The 21,496-nt window shown below is 48.1% G+C and overlaps 9 protein-coding genes across 9 annotated transcripts; 5 read left to right on the forward strand and 4 right to left on the reverse strand.

Moving 5' to 3' along the window:
• Positions 1-239: 239 nt before the first annotated feature.
• Positions 240-2,318, reverse strand: N7509_002486 (bifunctional terpene synthase/polyprenyl synthetase family protein; the record flags this gene model as incomplete). Its single annotated transcript, XM_056627123.1, has 6 exons — positions 240-560; positions 641-816; positions 840-1,105; positions 1,171-1,950; positions 1,997-2,250; positions 2,304-2,318. 6 exons carry the CDS (start codon positions 2,316-2,318, stop codon positions 240-242), a joined length of 1,812 nt encoding a protein of 603 aa, XP_056492918.1.
• Positions 2,319-3,855: 1,537 nt separating this feature from the next.
• Positions 3,856-4,377, forward strand: N7509_002487 (uncharacterized protein; the record flags this gene model as incomplete). Its single annotated transcript, XM_056627124.1, has 1 exon — positions 3,856-4,377. One exon carries the CDS (start codon positions 3,856-3,858, stop codon positions 4,375-4,377), a length of 522 nt encoding a protein of 173 aa, XP_056492919.1.
• Positions 4,378-4,821: 444 nt separating this feature from the next.
• Positions 4,822-6,438, reverse strand: N7509_002488 (carboxylesterase/lipase family protein; the record flags this gene model as incomplete). Its single annotated transcript, XM_056627125.1, has 2 exons — positions 4,822-5,827; positions 5,888-6,438. The coding sequence occupies 2 exons, from the start codon at positions 6,436-6,438 to the stop codon at positions 4,822-4,824; spliced, it is 1,557 nt and encodes a 518-aa protein (XP_056492920.1).
• A 968-nt stretch (positions 6,439-7,406) lies between these two features.
• On the reverse strand, positions 7,407-8,165 carry N7509_002489 (bZIP transcription factor; the record flags this gene model as incomplete). Its single annotated transcript, XM_056627126.1, has 2 exons — positions 7,407-8,087; positions 8,148-8,165. 2 exons carry the CDS (start codon positions 8,163-8,165, stop codon positions 7,407-7,409), a joined length of 699 nt encoding a protein of 232 aa, XP_056492921.1.
• An 867-nt stretch (positions 8,166-9,032) lies between these two features.
• N7509_002490 (uncharacterized protein) lies at positions 9,033-9,914 on the forward strand (the record flags this gene model as incomplete). Its single annotated transcript, XM_056627127.1, has 3 exons — positions 9,033-9,582; positions 9,663-9,744; positions 9,800-9,914. 3 exons carry the CDS (start codon positions 9,033-9,035, stop codon positions 9,912-9,914), a joined length of 747 nt encoding a protein of 248 aa, XP_056492922.1.
• Positions 9,915-10,679: 765 nt separating this feature from the next.
• Positions 10,680-13,556, forward strand: N7509_002491 (putative C6 transcription factor; the record flags this gene model as incomplete). The annotated part of the gene is made up of 1 exon (XM_056627128.1): positions 10,680-13,556. One exon carries the CDS (start codon positions 10,680-10,682, stop codon positions 13,554-13,556), a length of 2,877 nt encoding a protein of 958 aa, XP_056492923.1.
• A 941-nt stretch (positions 13,557-14,497) lies between these two features.
• On the reverse strand, positions 14,498-14,983 carry N7509_002492 (uncharacterized protein; the record flags this gene model as incomplete). Its single annotated transcript, XM_056627129.1, has 1 exon — positions 14,498-14,983. One exon carries the CDS (start codon positions 14,981-14,983, stop codon positions 14,498-14,500), a length of 486 nt encoding a protein of 161 aa, XP_056492924.1.
• A 1,374-nt stretch (positions 14,984-16,357) lies between these two features.
• Positions 16,358-17,224, forward strand: N7509_002493 (SDR family NAD(P)-dependent oxidoreductase; the record flags this gene model as incomplete). Its single annotated transcript, XM_056627130.1, has 1 exon — positions 16,358-17,224. One exon carries the CDS (start codon positions 16,358-16,360, stop codon positions 17,222-17,224), a length of 867 nt encoding a protein of 288 aa, XP_056492925.1.
• A 3,040-nt stretch (positions 17,225-20,264) lies between these two features.
• N7509_002494 (uncharacterized protein) lies at positions 20,265-21,361 on the forward strand (the record flags this gene model as incomplete). Its single annotated transcript, XM_056627131.1, has 2 exons — positions 20,265-21,120; positions 21,183-21,361. 2 exons carry the CDS (start codon positions 20,265-20,267, stop codon positions 21,359-21,361), a joined length of 1,035 nt encoding a protein of 344 aa, XP_056492926.1.
• Positions 21,362-21,496: the final 135 nt, after the last annotated feature.

Consider the following 21,496-nt stretch of genomic DNA (forward strand, 5'->3'; position numbering starts at 1 on the left):
CTGACAGGGGTTCCTGCGGGAAATACTAAAATTAGACTAGCGTGTTCCAAGCTAGGCTTCGGGAATGAAAGTCAAAGAGTGTGGAGGTAAATCTGATTTCGAATATCACTGTAATTCCAGTCCTGATTCCAGTCTTGATTCCAGTCTTGATTCCAGTCTTGATTCCAGTCTTTATAGATTCCAATACCCCCGTTGGATAGAAAACAGTCAGCTCAAGGTTGAAAATGCCCAACTCCTTATCATGTACTTGATCCAAGAACCAAAAGCTTCAGCGCGGCATTCCAGCCGAGTTCGCTTTCAACCTTCTCTACCAGGTCCATTATGTCAACGTGAAGCTTCTCCAGGACCTCTTTGACATAGTCCAGACTTCCTTCTTTTTTCATGGCTGCCAAAACAAAGCTTTTCAGCTCAAAGGAAATCTCCCCAGCGACGTTGGAGATGCGGCTGAACAGAACAGCCCGTAGGTGGCTCGATGAGGAGCAGCTTTTCAGCATGTGAATTACTGGAAGAGATAGTTTTCCCTCTGAGATGTCCTCACAGAACCCCTTTTTAGCGGCGAACTGGACAAAAACATCAGCCTCTGTGCTCTCGTAGGGCTGACAAATGAAGTATTCACGTGCGGTTTACAAGGGTTACATACCTCCTCAGATGTTAAATTGTAGTAGTCATCGCGAATCTGGTAATACCGGCCAAATAGAGTGGCCAGCTTTAGGAGATCAGGTGTCGATTGAACAGTGGACTCGGCCTGCATGAGGCGAACTATGAGACGGAAGAGGCCACCAGTCTTATTATCGACCATGGTGATGTAGCTTTCAACTGAAGGGACATAGCCATTGTACAGTAACGCCAGCCGAGGTCCAAGCTCTGTCCACAATGTAGGTTTTCAAGCTCGTCTAATTGAATCGTCAGGTTTCGTAATCGATGAAGAGAAGAGCCTTCACCTATGAAGATCTCTAAACATGTGGCACCCTTTAGGGTCAGTATCTTCGCAACTGACTTGACATATATGTAATTGGCGCTGTTGATCGTCTGACTTTGGCCATACAATACATGTACTGAAGGACGTCCGCGTCGAAGCAATGAGCCATCTTCGATATCGTCAAGCCTGATTCTCTCCGTCAACATAACTAACTTTGAATAGTAAAAGGTTTTGAAAGGCTCACAGCTCACATCAGAGATGAGCTGTGCAACATTCCAATGACGTCCTTGATGATGTTCAGAGACAAATCTGGCACCTTTAGCCACTCATTAAGTCCCTCAATAAGTTTATCGCGCATCATTTTCCCTGGTAATGATATCAGATACTCGTACGGGGCATCCACAAACTGATAGACTTTTAGCACAGAATACTTCCAAATAGCAAAGACAGGACCAACCTGGGCAGATGCTTTAATAAAGGGGGCCTGGAAAGGGTTCATCAATTTCATGGGATAACCTGTACTGGCCAAAGCTGTGGGTTTAGGACGATCTCTGAGAGCTTTCAGGCCTCCGTGATGTTTCCCTATGATTCCAGCCCGCATTTCAACCGTATTTGAAAATTTGCTTCGGTTATAACGAGGAGAATGAGACATCCAGTAAGCAGAGCCGCTGCACATTAACATGGAAAAGATCACGAATTTCCTGAGATCATCTGACTTTGGGGCTCCGTTGTATTTCCAATTTTCGTATTTGAGCAAGCCAGCTTTCTCCATAGCCAAACTTTCCTTTCGAATGATGTCACGGGCCTCTTTCTCTGAGTAGCCATAATTGGTCATCAAGACAGCCACTGCGTTGCGTAGTTTGTGTAAGGTCCCATTCTTGGCATGATCATCAAATTCCTTCTCGAAGCTGATAAGGTCATTTACCAGCAAGCAGGCAGTCATAATGTCGTTCATAAAATACCGAGTCGATTCTTTCTCTGCTAGGGAGACGTGCAGGCCGGCACTCCAGCTGACTGAATCCACAGCCCAGCTACACACTTTAGCACATGTTGCTGGAAGGACTAGAAACTCCATACCTTGCGGCCCCTTGTTCAAGTCTGTAGGCTTCGTACTCCTCTAGGGTCCAGTGATACTGGGGACTTTCAATGTTCGCTTTCATATGTATCCCCCAGCCATTAAGCATTTCGAGGCCAGTTTCCCTGTCAATGGCAAGTATGTCACGGACTAATTGACGTCCGATCCGGTTTATAGTAAAGCGTGGTTCGTAATCTCGCTGTGATTTAGTCTCGAATAAGAAGACCAGGGCAAGATCTTGGTGAACATGGCCGGCCTGTTAAGTAAGCGATGGTGATTAACCATACAATAAAGGCATAGAACACTAACCGTCTTCGGGTCCATCGTATCTATGAGACCTAGAACCCATTGTCAACACTTTTATCCAAATGTTATATATTTATGTTTGTTTTACCGTTGAAGTAATGGGCAAAGTCCATGAGCTGGGCGCACACAACTACTCTATCAGGGAGTGTCTCAGGGAACGAAGATGTGCAGTGTATATACAGTGCGCATTTAATGCCTTTCGTGTTCGACGTGCATCGTCATCATATCTCCTGTGCCTTGATTAAGCGATCATTGATCAGTGAACGTAATATTCCAACACGAATTACTCGTTGCACGAATCGCACATGGCTTCCCGTTGTGCAGGGAAAGAGAATCTTAGTTCTGGCCGTAAATTAGTGCTGTAGTTCAGAGGTATTAATGGAGTTATCTTTATTCTAGAGGGAAACATGAGGCTATATATACAGCGACAAGATCAAGTTGATTGGAAATCAACTTGATTCTTCGTATACATACTTCGGAATTAATTCCGATGGTTCGGCTTGGTTCCTGACCTGCATCAGCCTCATATCACAACATTTTTGTCTCTGGGCAATTACATAGATGTAGGTCGTCATCTAAGAGAAAAGTTTGGTTGGAGAGGGTCAAAGAGACGCTTGTTGAACGCTTCGCATTTCCCTCCGCCGCGGTGTGACATGATTATGACATACCGTCAACCAACCAACGATTCGGAGCCTCCTGTATGACTTTCTTTAAGGGAGTGCAGGGAGAGTGTCATAGTTATGTTGAGGTTTCAATTATAAGAAGCACTGATCCCAGTTTCTAACAAGCCAATAATCTAAAAATCAAGCTACCGTTGATATAAGTCGCACAAAAGACATGTGCAGTATGCGTCAACTCACAAAACTACGATAACGCACATGAAACCTCTGTGGAGCCAGCCACATCTAGGGGCCTCTTGGCTGAGATAGAGAATTCTGTTCTACCGATCTTGTTGGATGCTCATGCCGAGATAGCAGTTGCACCTGCCAAGATCTGTCATATGGAAACAATTTCTGAGGCTCCGCGTGATCTTCTTTATTTCTGCAATGCTTGATCCGATAATCAAGAGGTCATCCACGTATACTGCGATGTACATGCTGCTCAGAACAAAGATACTCAGATCGGCATTGATGGGCTCGAAGCCAAGATCTCGAAGGAAATTTGTCAGCGTCTGATACCAGATACGAGGTGCTTGCTTCAGGCCGGAGAGTGCCGTGCGAAGCTTGCAGACCCTCGATGTGACATTTGTAGTGTGATGAGGCTGTTCAACATAGATCTCATGGTCTATCTCGCGGTATGAAAACGCGGTTTTGACATCCATTTGTTCGATCATCGAGATCCAGAGCTGCGACAATTGCGAACAGGGCTTTGTAGCTCCACGCCCGTGCCCCAAATGTTCGGTCTGCCCACGGTATGTACTTCTAGTACATAACCCCCGAATAAATATTACGGAATTCACTCTAACTCGCTTTTCCAGTTACACATAGCGGTTCGTATTCCCGGACGTAAATACTGGTTAGAACTAAGGTTCATCCACGATACTGGTGCCAGTAACATGATGGTTTACGACCACGACGTCAAAGAGCTGACAGCTCCTATTCGCGGAGAGAACAATCTAGGCGCGCAACCCAAAATCATTTCACAACGGACGGTCTATAATGCCAGTGGTGGCTCGCAGGTTCACAGCATGATTGAACTGGAGGTGACACTTCTTGACAGGAAGAGTCGTCGTATGTGTCCCTGGGAGAGAGTTCCAGCGATAGTACAAGACGGTTATTATATACGCCATCGATCGGAAAGATTGGATGGGCCATGGACACGAGCTCGCTTCTATACCATGAACCAGCCAGATGGTAGTCTTTGTACACAAATCGCAAACGACAAGTCGTCTTTAGCTGTCAAGAGAATAACTCAAAAAGAGATCAAACCGTTGGTATCCCAGCCCGCTTCGGCCAGTCAGCCATATGACGTTGGCAGTCCTTTGTCATCGGTCTCGCCGAGATCCACCCCGGAACGAGCAAATACCCCCATCAAGGAGCAGATAGCGCAGACGTTCCATAAGGAAAGCCGCTCATGATTGTTTCCATTGATACCTCAAGTTGGCATTTATCCTTTTTCCAAATGGAAGTTCATCTCGGACTCGAGTCCCTATTACGTTGATCACTGTTTAATCTGTTGGTTCGTTCTGTTACCTGGGTTGTTGAAAGTTTTCATGTTTCCAATTAGTTCAGTTAATCTCGAATTCCAGACCTCTTTTAAAGATTATGCCAATCACCTAGTAAAACAAAGCTGGAGACTTGAAGATACTAACACGACTCTACTTCTTTATCTGGCGGGTAAAATGCGAGGTACTACTCGGGTGTAGTCTTACTATCAGTTTCTTCACCAAAGTACTATATCCGGCCAGAATAGGTCATAAAATATCGTAGCATTTCACATTAAAGATAAAAAGCTCTATCCTGCTTTCAATGCAGCTATGAAAAATCAACGGTCATTTCAAAATGCAAGCAAAACAATATGACTAGGTGTAAAGGGGTAGATAAAGCGGGCATCGGAAATCCACCTTCTTCGACGGAACAGTCCTCAAAGGCTTCTTTCCCTCGACGCTCATACCAGCCTTGACACCGTCTCCGAAAATCCCAATAGCCGGCTCCCTCGCCCAGCCCGGTCCTTTGTAAGGATCTTTGGCAAAATCCGCCCAAGCCTTTTGCATTGATTTGCTGACATCTTCCTCAAACTGAGTCTTGTTTGCTTGCGGGTATGTGCCAAAGACAAAGGGAATTTCGGAAGTATGATAAGCGCCATATCCCCTCTCGTTATTGGGAAAGCTTGCATTGAACAGGTATCTCCAGGTGGGGATTCCGGCGAAAGCACTCTCGTTCGCGTACGCTGCGGACACGCATTGTATTTGAAATTCCGTGATGATGAGCGACAGTCGCTCGTGCTGAGTGTGTGCTCCTGGTGATCCAAGGGGGTATTTGGAAAGAAGCAGGTCAGTATAATTGCCGATGACGGGCTGGAGATATTTCTTTGGATCGTTCTGTCCGATGATCGTTGTCATGGCTTCGTCGCCGTTGCTTCCAATGAGAACCGGGACTCGAGCGATCGAAGTTTCATTCTTGACGGAATTGAGGCGCCTCTGGCGAGGCTTTTTTGCTAACGTGAAATCGTCGCGGACGGGGCCAAAGACCAAACTACCCTTTATGGCGAGTTTCTTCAGGTCTTGGGCTGGAACGGCTCGAAGGCATTCGATGGAATTTCCAGAGGCGCAATTCGTAGCATTGAGAAGCTTCTGCCAGGACTGCTCGCAGCTCTTGACCGTCGTATCGAACGAGGTCTGGACGGATGTTTGGCCTGATTCCATGATGGCTGCACGGAAGGGTACTGGTTCGGGGGGAGTAACAACAAGCGCATCGACGCTGGTTGCTCCAGCGCTCTCTCCCACGATAGTTACCTTGGATGGGTCACCGCCAAGGCCAGCAATGTTTCGAGTTACCCATTCAAGGGCAAGTCTTTGGTCCAGCAGGCTATAACTTGAGTCAGCTTATAATTCCTCCGTTGCAGCAAATTGGGACGGCTTATCGTACCCTAAGTTCCTTTCCTTCAATGGAATACTTTCATCAGCGGGGAATCCAAAAACGTTAGTGCGGTAGTTAATGGTAACCACCACTACATCCTGGTTGGCCGCGAAACTCGATCCATCGTACTGGGGCTCCGCAGATGCACCATTACGAAAAGCGCCCCCGTACAACCAGACAAGAACAGCCTTTGAGCCAGCCGACGCATCCGCTGGTGTGAAAACATTGAGATTAAGGCAATCCTCATCCTCTCCACCCAGCGGGGGTGGCATGTCCAGCAGGTTAAAAAGAAAATCAACTGCCGGGCCTGTTTCTTGAATGCAAGCTGGCCCCCATTTTGTCGCGTTATAGTAGGTGGACCAGCGGCCAACGGGCTCTGGTGGACTGAATCGAACAGGCGGTTTGCCGAAAGGGACTCCCAGGTATTTATTTACAACGGCAGTCGACGAGGGCAGAGTTGTGGTTGTTCCGACGATGGCGCCGGAGTCAATTATCGCGGTGGGGAGTGGTTTCGAGCCTGCGACAACCGCGGCCAGGCCGAGAAGTATAAGGGGAACCATTTCTGTCAGCGCCCTAGGGTTTCCCTTCAGGTTTTCCGTTGTTCGTCTTATCTTCCTTTCCTTGGTTCTTTTCTGTATGGGCGGGAGTGCGGATTTCCGTCTCAAGTGGATGGAGCTGCCTTTATAGGGATATCATTAGGTTTGGGATGCACAAAACTATTTATCCTTCCCGGTCAATAATGCGCTGCCGGGTTCCACAAAGGATGCTCTTAGTTCCACCGACGATTCCCGAGTCTCACTGCGCTCAGCCTCGATAGCCAAGCAGGAGCTACGTCAAGGCAAATTACATAGGGTGAACCCTTGAATGCCGATTGCCCCGCTGATGCGTAGCCCCGATTTCCACTTCCAATCCTGAGACTAGGCCAATGCGTCCCTAGATCGTAAATCAGTGGGTTCAGAGGGTCCAGATATTCACGGCTGCCTTGATTCTTCTTGGCCCACAGCGGCACATTTGCCCACTTGCGAAAGCTTACTCTTGGCTGGCCAATGTTGTACTGTAGGCAGTGCAAATCCAGTACCGTTGTCTGTTCCACGTAATGAGACCCAGTATCGTTGTGATGAACTCGCGGGAAAAAGAAAACATTGTTGGCGACGTGTCGATTTGGTTGGTGGTTCGCTGTCCCATACGTCACTGCTCGGGCGTGATTGGCCAGGGCTGACCTCCACCAGAAAAGCACCATCAACCATCCAGTACGAAGTACGAAGCATAGGAAACACACTGAAATTGAATGGGTAGATGAATAGCGCCGCTATTCCCTCTTGGAGAGCCGATTCTCGGATTCAGCCTCGCATATCTGGCGGTGAGTTCCAGCAACTGACTACGGCAATCCACCACGAACCCCTATTTCCATGAAGTGGATCAACACACTATAAATATCGTCAATCGGTCGGTAGTTGACGATTGCAAAGTTTAAGTCGCTTAGTTTGGATCCCGTCGGAAGATTTCCGTTGTTTTCGCTCCTGTTGAATCAAACATTATGGCTGATCTCGTCGAGGACTTCAAAGAGGACATTGTTCTGCACTCGACAACCGTCGCCTGTAACTCCTGATTGGAATCCAGACCATAGCCTTTGTCTAATTTCCTCCAAGTCTGTTCCACGAGTATTGTATTGGTTGATCAACTCCTCTGCGATAGCGCAGAGAGTGGTGTTGAGAACGTCGCCATCGACAGGCCCCGATGCCAGATCTCTTTGTCCTGGGGAGCATTTGCATAAGGGCGGATCCGAAGCTTCCCATGTCTTATTAATTGGTTCTGCTGCCTTTTCCGGGGTCTTCTCGGTCATCACGGCCGGTGCGATGGAATTGGACATAGCAAGCACTGGCTTCTCTTTGACTGGTTGCGTAGTAGATGTTTTCACATGCTGGTGCATCGCAGGAATAGCCACTTTTCGGTCGACAGAATCCCCTTGTTCCGCTAATTTCACGTATTGCTGGAGTAGCTCTGTTGGGATCCCCAATGAATTCAGCAATGTTTTCAGATGTCGGTTCTCGGCTTCCATTTTCTGTAGGGCGAGTCGGTGCTCTATATCCTTGCGACGGTTGTCGGTTTGAAAAGTCGCTAGTTTTTGCTCCAGTTCTTGCAAATATTCTTGCTTCCGAGCTCTGCTGTTGCGCTGGTTTTCGCGTACTCGCGCCAGGCGATCGCTTTTCTGTCATGAGTGTCAGACTCGTTGTTTGATTTGAGTTGAGTTGTAAATATCAATCCGGACCTTCTTACTGCTGTCCATGGCTGATTCGACAGGTTTAGCCCCTCGAGATATACCCGTGTCACATCGTCCTTGGAATGAGTAGTTGAAGTTGAAGTTGAAGTTGACCAAGAAGCATTCAAGTTGGAGCTCCCAGTTTGCCCTTTCCCGTTTGATGGAAGTCACGTGCTGGTGTCGCTGTCCCAACTCAAATGTGTGAGGTCGTTGGTTCGATTCCCGGAGTGGGCCTTTCTTTTCTTTCTTTTCCTAATTCTTTTTATTTCTCTCTTTTTAACATAGGACACATTAGTATACACAATATATAGTTCTAATATATACTCACATCCATATTATACTATACGTCTTCTGCTAGATCGGGGTTATCTCCCGAGCTCCCCATTGGATCCGATCCGGGGAAATGCACGAGCCAAAACCCAACGTGGGGTAACCAGCTGAGCCAGAAGAGCCAGCAGACCAATTTCAACTGTGAGAGGGTCATTATACTCCCGGATCCAATCAAATTTCCTCTCTAGCACAGAGGCAAATCATCGCCCAAAGGGTACTCTGGACAATTGCGGTGTGCTGCATTGGCTTACCCGCAAACGATCACCTCGAGGCACTGCGACGACGTCACTGGTCGTCACTACTACTTAACAACTACGAGGACGAGTACTGCGAGTACGAGTATGTACTGCGCCGCTAACGCTAACTACTGACTAGTCAGTCACTCATACCTAATGCGAAAGTCCCCCAGCCCCAGCCCCAGCTGCGCGCTCTAAAGCTTAGTGCTTCTTGCCTTTGCGATCTTCTCGGTCGCATCTCCCTTCTCCAATTGCTAGTATTACTCTCATCATCCCAATACCCCCCCTATCCATCGCATACCTTCCTTTCCCTCCACTTCTATACGCCATGGTCTCCACGCGACACCATCCGCGCGAATTCCCCTCGCCTGAAAAGGCCGCCAAGGAGCTCGTCAAATCATCGCCTGCGCCGACAACCAACGGCACCTCGCGCAAATGGGTTCACACCCCGTCTGCCGCCTTGACCGTCTGGCTGGTCGTGTCGCTGCCGCTGGTCGCCTGGGATGCGGGTTACGTTCTGTTGCGACCGCATAGCATGCCGGGAGGCCGATTGCACTCCCCCATCTGGACCCCTTATGCGCTTTACGGCACCGTCGACTATATTTACGGCTGGCCCGCCTATAATGCGCGCAATGGCTTCACCGCCGCGCAGACCCTCATGAACATTGTCGAGACGCTCGGCTACCTCTACTATCTCTACATTGTGTATGCACACGGCGCCACCGTTACCAGTGGTCGCGGCGCGCAGAAGCAGCTGAAGAAGGGCTTGGTGTGGCTACTGGCGGGCGAAAAGGTCGTCGCTGGCAAGACCGGCGCGACCGCCCTTCTTGTCGCATATACCGCTTCTGTGATGACTCTGAGCAAGACGCTCTTGTACTGTACGTCCAACAAGCCATTTCCCTTTTTTGATGGTCGCGTGGACAATTTCGCGCCATTGATCCGTACTAACTACCAGCAGGGCTCAACGAGTTCTTCTCCGGCTTTGATAACATTGGTCATAACGATGCCGTCACCTTGATCTTCCTGTGGATCATTCCAAAGTGAGTCTTTTTATCGCGAGAAATGTGCGCGACTTTTGCTAACCCATTTCTACAGTGGTCTCTGGATTGTCTTCCCTGCCTATAGCATCTACACCCTGGGCGCGGAGATTCTGAACTCCCTCGAGCAGGCGACGCCGCGGGGTAAGCCCGGGCGCCCCAAGGCGATATAAGCACAGTCGCAACACGATGAATGCCAAATTGCAGCGACATGGACATTGCGTTTACCCTGGTAATGGGATATATGATCCAAAGAATGGGAGATGAGGAACGATGGGGGGGGTAGAATGACGATATTTAGAAACCAGCTCCTTCCGGGGGGTTCATTATTAAATTCTTAACTGCAGTTTGATTTTGTTGAATGATTAATAAAAATAAGATCAAATCAAGCAAATACCTGAACACCTTAATACATTAATACCTTTATGATATCTCCTCCTCCAGGGCGGTGTATAGCTCTCGGGAGAGTCATGTAACCCCATGCGGACTGTATGCTAGTACTCTACTATGTGCAATCCGATGAGAAAGCATGGATTATATTCTGGAGTTAGGGGAAGAATAAATACTAGAGAGCAGTAGCATAACTTGAACCACATCATCCTGTGCCAGGAACTACCTAGGTATAAAGTACTAGTATATAGTATAAAGTAAGCCTACAGCTCTGTAATATCAGCGTTGCCAGTGGATGTCCGTGCCAAGCCGTCGCCGCCGAACCTTTCCCCATATTTCCTCTTCTCTTCTCCTCACCTCACTTCTCCTCTCCCGACTCTGCGCCTGTCGCACCGACCTCCTATTTCATTGCAACTCCCGGCCCCGTCCGGTCTCTACGACCTCACTCATTTCTCTCCCATCTCCCTACCTCTCCGCGCCCGCTCTAAACTCGGTCGATCCCGCCAAACGATGCTTCAGGCCCTAGACCTGGGGTACCCGCACCCGTCATGATCCCTCCCGACTCCGACGAGTCGCCATTGAAGCCCTCTGGTGCTGGATTTATGTTCGGCCAGGAGGATTCCACGGCGATCTTGGATGATTTCGACACCCAAAGCCATGCAAGTTCCCGCGACCCCGGTAGCACACATCCCGGCGACCCCGCGACGGGTTCGGGCATCGGTGCTGACGGTCACCACGATGATGCCACGCAAGATCCCGATGCCGCGAACTCCGGTCAACTCGACCCTGATGGCAAGGCTCCTGCCTGGAGCGAAATGAAGACCAAGGCCGGCAAGGAGCGCAAGCGGCTCCCCCTCGCCTGCATTGCCTGCCGACGGAAGAAAATCCGTTGCTCAGGCGAGAAGCCCGCCTGCAAGCATTGTACCCGATCGCGGATTCCATGCGTCTACAAAATTACTACTAGAAAAGCTGCCCCGCGCACAGATTATATGGCCATGCTGGATAAGCGTCTGAAGCGGATGGAAGATCGCGTGATCAAGACGATCCCCACAGATGAGACGCGGGATATGGCCTCCATCGGTAGATCGGTCGTCAAACCGTCCGCCTCGAGCCAGGCGTCCAAGGCCCAGAAGAAACGAAGTGCGGATGAGGCTTTCTCAGCGGAAATGGATCAGTGGTCTCGAGAAGACCGCCGTCCGCCGCATGAGACATTCCCAATGAATCGCGAGATCAAGTCGACCGACGGTACCGGACTTTTGACCGAAGGCGCCGAATTCCTACCATCCTTGGAGATACAGGAGCATTTGGCGGAGGTTTTCTTCGACTGCGTTTATGGGCAGTCGTATCTCCTGTTGCACAAGCCTAGTTTTATGCGCCGGCTCAAGTCCGGCTCTGTTCCTCCAGTTCTCATCCTTGCGGTCTGCGCCGTGTCTGCAAGATTCTCGACACACCCACAGCTCAATTCCGAGCCTGCCTTTCTGCGCGGCGAGAATTGGGCCAACCCCGCGGCGGCCATTGCTCTGAGCCGACATGACGAGCCCAATATTACTATTCTCACCGTATTCCTGCTTCTTGGACTCCACGAATTCGGAACCTGTCACGGTGGACGCAGTTGGTCATTTGGTGGACAAGCATTGAGAATGGGGTATGCTCTGCAACTACATCAAGAGCTCGAACGCGACCCGTTACTCGGTCAGAATAATTCCAGCTCTCAGCTGAGCTTTACCGATCGAGAGATCCGTCGACGTACAATGTGGGCATGCTTCTTGATGGATCGCTACAACTCCTCGGGTAGTCAGCGCCCACCTATTGGAAACGAGAAGTTCCTACACATCCAACTACCTATCAAAGAGACCCATTTCCAAATGGAGATCCCCGGTCCCACAGAAGACCTGGACGGCGATGTTCCGAATCCTACCCCAGAAGACTCCGGACAATTATCCAACGCTCAAGAGAACATGGGTGTCTCGGCGTATATAATCCGCGCCATTGTTATATGGGGGCGAATTGTCGATTACTTGAACCTGGGCGGTAAAAAGAAAGATCCCCACCCCCTGTGGCATCCGGAGTCGGGGTACTCGCAACTAAAGCGACAGATTGAAGAATTCTCATCTTCGCTCCCAACCCCTTTTACATTTACATATGAGAATCTCCAAATCCACGCAGCTGAGAAGGTCGCAAACCAATTCCTGTTTCTCCACATCATCATCCACCAGAACATGCTTTTTCTAAACCAGTTCGCCATTCCCCTGTCGCCTGGGGGCCGACCTCCTATGGACATGCCCAAGCCTTTCCTCAGCAATGCTGGTCGAGCAGCCGTGGAAGCTGCCCACCATATCTCCGTGCTCTTTGATCGAGCTTCGGCTTATCCGCTCACAGTGCCATTTGCTGGGTATTGTGCATATTCTGCGAGCACAGTGCATATTTGGGGTATATTCTCGAAGAACGTACAGTTAGAAGCTCGATCTAAGGAGAACCTTCGACATACCTATCGCTATCTCAACAAGATGAAGAAGTACTGGGGAATGTTCCACTACATGGTGGAAAGTGCCAAAGACAGGTATCGACAATTTGCCGACGCAGCCATTAAGGGATCAGTGGCCGCTCCAAACGGCACTACTCTAGCTCCGATGTTTCAATACGGGGATTGGTTTGAGAAATATCCTCATGGAGTTTCAAGGATGCACTGGGAAGATCCAGATACACGACATAAGGAAACAGGCGAAGATGCAGTGATGGGTCAGAAACCCGATTTACAAAGCGTGGAGGACTTCTTCGCCAGTCTATCGCCGACCCCCCAACCTGTCCTCCCGCGCAAAGTTCGCTCGCGCAAGAACAGCAAACTTTCTGACGGAACTCCCAATACGGATCAGACCTCTCCCCCCCCATCGACGTTACCATGGGCCATGCTCCCGGAGTCCCGGGCAGTGCATTTCCCCAGCCATCGATGTTCGCACAGAATCGGCCCATGCCATATGGTCAACCCCCCCTTCGATTTCAGTATTCCGTCTGATCAATTGCCACAATTGGATCGCCAATTCGTCTATGGCTCATTCTCGGATTTCGATCCCAACTCCTTTGTCCCCAACAACCCTCTAATTCCACCCGTCAACGGCGTCGATCCCCAAACCTCAGATCAATCGCTCTTCACCGGACATCTTGACCCTGGCGCCCCAGCTGGAACAGGCGAATTCTACCAACCGAGCGCATGGTTCCTTCCCTTCAATCTTGACCCGATTGGCGGCGGCGGCCCACCAGATGGTAAATCACCAGGAGATCCAACTTCGGCTCCCGCCCCAGGCCCCGGAGGCAACGGCCCTGGTCCAGTCGGCGATATGTCAGCCTTTGGCGTTGCAGGCAATATGGCACTAGGCGCATATGGACTTGACCTTGGGCCAGGCATGGGCCAAGACTCACGACGCTGAACTGATTACTCGTGAAATTTTCAAGGCCATTGGCATAACGAAGGGGGCAATGGCCTAGTTCGCTTCAACGACTGCGATGTGTTTAATATGTCATAATGGGAGAAGAATGGAAGGAATCGGGTTATCAGATTTGGTATTACTGGCTGGACTATTTTTACCTGCGCATTGCTTGGCTCGATATGAATTGTCAAAAAGCCTGGCGTTTTTTTTGCTCCCTTTCTTGTGCGATCTCGTCTTTAGTTGTACATACTCTCTTGACCGTCTTTTTTGTGACCTTGTATATCCCCTGACGGAAGGTTCTTTGGCTTGAGAAATCTATTGGTGCTTTCCTAATTGTTTTTGTCCTAGCCTTGCCCTAACCAATGCCCGTACTCGTAGTGCCATTGGTGTGGTGCCCCTCCCCACTAAGGACGGCCCAAAAAAAGGCAAATCCAGACAGTCAAGAGGATCCACAGGAAGCAAAAAAGAAGATACTGTGCATCATCCGTGAATCGAACACGGGCCTCGTCGATGGCAACGACGAATTCTACCACTAGACCAATGATGCTAGTTGATGTGGACCGTCGAGAATTACGGCTACATGAAATTTAGCATCTGCGTTAGTCAAGCTGACAGTAACTACCACCATGGACTTGAAGAAAATATTCAGCTACACTCGCAGGGTTGATGAGCCAAGTACGACAAGTGAATCTCAAGTTGAGTGATAAAGTGAAAGTCAAACATTTGGTTTCGACAAGACATCGAAATAGTACACAAGTATGTACGCTAGGATCTGCATAGTACGTATGGCTTAGGATGTGATGATTGGAAGAGTATAGATGCAAAACAAATCATTAAGTTAAAATATCTTAAACAGCGTGGGATATGTATTAAAAGTAGGCAGAATGAAAAATGGAAATAAAAAAATTCCACAAAAGAGCTAAGTGAGACATATGCAGGCTTTATTCAAGTTCCTCATCCGAATCCCCCTCTGGGATTTCGATAAAGTCGACTTCATGCTCTGAAGCAATCTGCCCCTCCTCAACCCAAGAATTCTCGGAATTCTCAAAGGGAAGATTTATGAAGGTATTTATTTCCATGGCCTCGTGAATAAATGACGACTGCTCGAGTGTCTTAACGGCGCTCTGTAGCTGTTGCTTCGCCTCCGTTAGACGCGCGTCTTCATAGAATGGTCCCTCTCGGGGTACGTCACGCCATGAAGATCTATCAAAGCAATCTTGGATGTTCTGCGGGTCTATATCAACATTCCACGCACGGCTAGCCCAGCTCACGGCCTTCTTGACATTCATCGTAGTAAGTGGGTCTCTGCGAGCACTAAGCTGGTCGAGGACATGCTGTATCCAGTATCTGCGATAGAAGGTTTTCCATATACTTGTAATCTCTTGTGTCAGATGTAGGTATATGTCCGTATGCGATCGTGGTACCATTGTGACAGTCACATTCTTAAGGCCAAGGCTTTGAGAAAGTTGAGAAATGGTTTTGGGAATGAGGAAATTGACTTGACGTGCAGAAAACGCATCGAGCCAAAGGATAGCTTTCTTTTCCCCTAAGTGAGAATCGAACCAATGCAGAAACTCGCTGAAAATTGATGTTGATATCTTCGCTGCGCGATTGTGTTTCCATATTATATCGAAATCTTTTATGTCGACTCCACCTGAATGAAAGGCAGGAGGGTTAGGGTGTCTGCCAATATACCAAGGCGGTAGTCGACACGACCCATCCAGGTTAGTACACAGCAATGCAGAAAGTCGTGTTCTGTTCTTTTCCAGTCGATAAAGAGGTACTTTTGTAAGAGCAGATTCAGGAAGCATCTTCCAATAAAGACTCGTCTCAGCGCAAAAGTACTGATCCTGCAGCCGATATACAGACAACGCCTCTCTTATTTGAGTACCATAATCAGCACGGTCGCTTTCTTCCGAGCCATGAGATAGTGCTGTTTGATGTCGAGCTCTGAAACCCTCGATCCACCTGTTGCTGAATTTCGGTACCCGTATCCCTCGATATTCTGCGATTCCTTGAAAGAGGTACCGTGCTTTTTCTCGTAACAGATCCGTTGTTATTGGCGTCTGATCGCCTCGTCCAATAAGCCATTGCCTAAGGGCAGCTTCAAGTAGAGGCCAACGTTCTGAACGGCATCTTTTTGAATTCTGAAGATGCTTCTCTTGTGCGATGTGATCAAGGTACTCGTATCTTGAAGAAAGTATTTCCGAGACACTTGACTGGGAAATACTTTGGTGGTATGTTTGGCTGAACCATTGGCGTAGTGATTTATTGTCTAGGGAAGGGTTTGATTTATGATAAGCTCGGAGGGAGGCTTTCTGTGAAGCAGTAATCGATTGACGAGGCATCGCAGATAAGCTCAAATGAAATCGATGGGCAAATCTCAGTAAACCATGAAAGGCCCCGGGGCCCCGTGGGTAGTCTATGTATCGTTATAGAAAGAGAGGACTGGGAATATCGTTATATAAGGTGAGGCTTATTCCATGTTAGTAATATATTTAGTCATCCGGCCACTCCTGACGTAACTGGTTTATCGTTAACCAAAGTGTCACCAAATTACTAACAAACGTTAATTAAGCTAATTAGTTAGTTCACTTGTCATATAATTACAAATTACGGGAAGGAAAATCGTTAACCAAGTTATGTATGTTACATTGGTAGTAAGCTCCAAGGTTACAAATATCTGACGCAGGCTATGGCAAAAGGTATATAAGTGAGGATAGAATCGGCGAAAAGTGCATCGATCTACAATCAATCAATCATTATTCCTTGTGTTCAAAAACAACAGACACATTACCATAATGAGCGCCAGTGAGAAGCTATCCTGTATCTCGACTTTGCATCGAGCGCCGTACCCTGCGATTGACCCTCGGAAGCCAGCTAGCTCGGCTGCAGGGAAAACGATTTTGATTACCGGTGGCGCAACAGGTATCGGATTTGCTACGGCCCGAAACTTCGCGATCGCTGGAGCATCGACAATTGTGCTGCTTGCACGTCGAGAGGATACTCTCCAAAAAGCATCCTCGGAACTCTCGGCTACATTCCCGGACGTTCAGTTCCTCACATACCCAGTCAGCATCACGGACGAAGCTGAAATCCAGAAAGTCTTCTCTTCTGTCCGACAGACTGCGAGGAACAAAGATATTGATGTACTCGTCACATGTGCAGCCTTTATAAAGGCCGACAAACCTCTGTCTACCACCCCACTTTCTGAAGTGAAAACTACATTTGAAACAAACGTGTTCGGCAACTTGAATGTCGTCAATGCTTTCCTCGATACTCCGAAAGAGGAAGACAAGGTCATCGTCGACATTACAAGCTATGCGTCTTATATGATATTTCCACAAACTGGCCCATATGGCGCTAGCAAAAGTGCATTCTCATTCATGATGCGTCATGTGCAATCTGAACATCCAAAGCTGCGAGTGTATACTTTGCATCCTGGCGCCATCTGGACACCGGCGGGGGTAGATGCTGGTTTGAGCAAAGACATGTTCAATTGGGACGAGGAGGACCTTCCAGGCCAGTCTATTGTTTGGTTGGCTGGCCAGGAGGCGACCTTCTTAAAGGGAAAGTTTTTGGCAAGCCATTGGGATGTTACGGAATTGATGGCCAACAAAAAAGCATTTGAGTCAGATGAGCTAAGCACCATTGGATTGAGGCGCTAGTAATTCCACTCAGGTCAGGTTGGCTGCAAATTGAGAATGTCTCGTCGGACAATGTTGCTGCTCGAAGACTGAGAGTCACGCATAATGACAATCTTTCGGGATATGGAGCGGTAACTTTACCACACAGATAAGGCTTATAATGAAGCGTTAGGCCTCAGGCCTAGCGGCATGGCCAGCTCACACTTCATGCATGCATGGCTAGGGTATATCCCTGCCTGCATGGCATGGAATCTATTGCTTTTGCATTACTTTCATCACGACGATTAGTCGTTCGCTAGCCGTTTGTCTACGGCGTTTGTCACTCATTTGGAGAGTACTAGATAGTTATTTCGTGAGGCTATTCCCACTTTCTTCTCTGGTATCATCTCATCTTTCCATTCCATCTTCCACTTTCTCGTAGGTATAGTTGGCCTCCGTCACTAGGTTGTACCGCGATAACCGAATGTCGCAGCTTGCTCCGACACGATCAAATCCTTTAATGTTTATGAAAAGCAAAACGCGCGAGGCTGAATTTGGTAGCCAAATCACTGGTTTCCAGAACCGCAGTTTCCAGAGCACCTTTCTGTAGAAGTTGACTTCAGCAACTGGTTGGAGAACAAGGAGAGCGATTTTCTTAAAGGAGTTCATTTGGCTGGATGCAAGGTATATAGGATGTATTACGGGATTGAATTGGGCTGAGAATCAAAGCTGCTGGATTGCTGAATATTCGTACCGATATCGCCATGTCGAGAGCAGGTTTATAGTTATAGCTTAAACGTTTCGACGCCATATGGTGGAGTTCCAAGGTTAGCGACGGTCAATTGCACCAGGCAGGATTGAGAAAATCTTCAAGACTTGGGTAATTACGCCTGTCGAGACATAACTTCCCTTTTTGGTGTACGCAATCTTGTGCGGAGCTGAGGCTCCGATGTTGTGATCGCCGAGTGTCCGTGCAGGATTAAGTGGTATCCTGGAACATGACCTGACTTGAATAATCAACAGCTATCTATCTATGAATCACTTGGACTTTGCTTTGGAAGCATACTTCGCACTGTCCACTTAACTGTCATACAGTAGCTGGTGATATCAACAACGCCTATAGCGATTTTGCCAAACTAGTATGATTCCTGTAAGCGGCTTGTCATTATGTAACTGGTCACTAATCAACGTCAACCATGACCGACCAGTGCTGGCAAATCCGTTTGTTCCCGTGGATGCACGCTAAATCATGACTACCTTTCCTAAACGGAAATTGACGATCCGGTGCGGATCCGGAAGAAACACTGAGCCGAGTAGATCATCAGGGAAGGATCGCTGACAAATGGACTATTTATAACGATTTTCAGTTCCTAAGCTCAACGGGTTCCGAATCGAAAGAACAAGGGATCCGCTTTTTGGAGGCCAATATAAAAGGAGGGCACGTAGCGTGCGTCTTCGACTTGAATGGGGCACAGCGGCATCCAGAAACCCTTGCAATCACTTCCCTAGATTTTCTACCTGACCATCCGCCATGACTATCAGACTTTCGATCGCCAGCAGGTTATTAGTATGGTGGGTGACCACATGCGAATCCCTGCTGTTGTATATTTTGTTTTTGTTTTTAGGTATTTTTTTGGATTTGTTGGGTGTTGCTCAACTTTCTCTTCTTTCTGAACTCCCCGAAGCTAGTGTACTGTGCTTCAATAGACCTTGGAAGCCGTGTATTATAGTGTCACGCTATTCCTGGGGCTATGTCAAACAATCAGGATTTGTTTGTGGTTCTTATGGGTCATTAAACAACATTCCAGAGAACGTGAGAGTAAGTTACATGGCTACTGATGCAATGCATATGACCGAAGTATACGTAAGAAAGTCAGGAGCTAATTTGTTTCAGGTACAACAAGCAGCGGGCCTTCAGATGCTGATGGCTGATAGAGTTGGCCTTGTTTCAACGGTGCTCAAAGAGGGCCATATTCACTAGTCCTAATTCTCCCACTTGATATCACCGAGAAAACAAATATAACGGGCCGTTATCTGGAACGGCGGCATTGCTGGGACGAGTTAAATTTCACGTAATTGCAATAGAAACCCGTCTAGTTGGTCCTCTGGGCCATGTATCTCGATATCCTTGCATTGTTTTACCACCACATCTATCACGCTTCTTGTTCGGGATTGCATCTATATCTATCGATTTCTAGTTATGTCTAGTACATACGACCATAGGGTGTGGAGAACAGGGCTTCCCGTCCGCTCAGCCGTACTTAAGCCACACGCCGGCAGGTTAGTAGTATGGTGGGTGACCACATGCGAATCCCTGCTGTTGTATGTTTTGTTTTTGATTTTTTGGTGCTTTTTCTTCCTTATACAAAGTTGTCAGTATTCTCTTGTGTCATGTGGTAAAGGCTTTCTCGCTTCGCTGAAAATCTGGTGGTTATGGCCAAGGGATTTTTGCTTAAATTTCTCTCTTCGGAAGAGAGGCGGGCGATATATGGGTCTGCTATCTGAGCCTGACAGTATTCGGAGGGATTTGTTTGTTTATTCTCTCCGGTCCAAGAATAGCTCGAACTTGCCTTTACTTCTGCAAAGAAAGATATGAGTACTCACACACATCACACAAGTTGTTTTTTGTTTAACGACACAGATACCTAACGTCATTCTAGGGCGGATGAGGAAAATAGGTCTTCGGAGAGTACGAATACATTCCCCACAGTACTGCACTTGGAACGGAATGGGCCGAACCGAGTTTAGTGTTGTCAGCCCTAGTGTACCTAGTGTACCTAGTGTTCCTAGGGCTGGGTACAAGTGAATGACTGGCTCATAAGGTAGGCCGATAAGCATCTTAGATTGTCCTTCCTTCTTAGCCTGGTGATTAGCGCTTTTATTACTTGCTTTTTCATATAGTATGCACTTGAGGGCCGATTTTCACTAAAGCCGAACGTCTAGCGCTAGCTAACATTTCAGATATTTTCTCCTCTAACCCCCCGACATCCCCAAGATGTTTATCTCATCCCTGAAGCCACGACCAAGCACTCTCGTGGTCTGAAAGCCCCCGGTCATTCAGAGCACGATGACTACATCAATCATGCTTGGCTTAGTGGTGCTCTTTGGTGCCACTCCTGCAATGGCAAAGAACACCCGATTCCTCGATTTCTTTCCAGTCTACCGAAGCGACTTTATTCAAATCCGCGACGGCCCATGTGCTGCAGAATTCGCCCTCAAGCAAGCCGGTGCGCAGGTCTGTCGGAGTCTCCTCGATTGCATGCTAGAAAACACAAGCGAAGTGATCAAAGGCGATATGGGAAGTGGAATCGTCGTGTTGGGCCTGGGACCAACAATCCTTACATTCCTCGGCTCAGGCACAGCAGAAACCAGCCTTCTAGCAAGACGCCGACCTCTACTCGCACTTCTTATAGCATCCGGCTCTCCAGCAGTCAGCCCCCTCCCAACGTTTGTTTACCCAAATCCGATAGAAGAGCTGGAAGCGAGAGACAACCACCTTGCTATAATGCAATTCTCTCCTATACAAGCAATTTTCGTGTCGATCCTGGAGTATGTTCTGGTAATGGGGGCTATCGCGAACGTGTACATAACGGCTTTCACCATGGGATCCTGGAGCATCAACACGATCAGCTGTGATGATCTTTGGTACCCTACACTTTGGGCGGTGACTACACTTTTTATTCATATTTTCGGCTCGTGGTGCCTAGCACTACGAGTAAGCACACCCGGTAACAATGAAGATAGCCAACATCGGGTAAAGGAAAGACTTTTCCGCTGGATCAGAAATGAACTTACGCCCTGCATTACGCACAACAAGCTGCAGTTGATTTGGAAGCCAGAGAGCTATTTGTTTGTCGCGATATCCTGGTGGACTTCTCTTCTCACTGTGGTACATCTCTTATACGGAACGGTGGCATTCAGTTCCATTCAATTTATAGGTGAGAGCTTATGTGGGCGCTCTATATCTTGAGTTTTATGTCTCGCTAATACTAATTTTCAGGGTATGTCGACAGCATACAGATACTTGCCAGATTTATGGGCTCCGCTGTGGTCTGCCGCGCGATTCTGATGTTTGAGCTTGCTGGCATGCGAAACGCCCTAAAATACGAGAGCCCACAAGAAGAGTACTCTCTAGTGCAAGCGTCTCACACTAGGTTATCTTCAACTCATGACTTCTAATGTTTGATATGGCTGTTTGAAAGATATCCCCATTAGCTATCAATTAGAGACCCTCATAACATATGCATGATTATTCGATAATTCCTTGTTACTCGAAAAGCGATGTAAGATAGCCGTTACATAAGTCCTCGAGAA

The sequence above is a fragment of the Penicillium cosmopolitanum genome (assembly GCF_028827165.1).
Source record: "Penicillium cosmopolitanum strain IBT 29677 chromosome Unknown utg000004l:1.0-4361866.0:1.0-4365735.0, whole genome shotgun sequence".
Taxonomy (NCBI): domain Eukaryota; kingdom Fungi; phylum Ascomycota; class Eurotiomycetes; order Eurotiales; family Aspergillaceae; genus Penicillium; species Penicillium cosmopolitanum.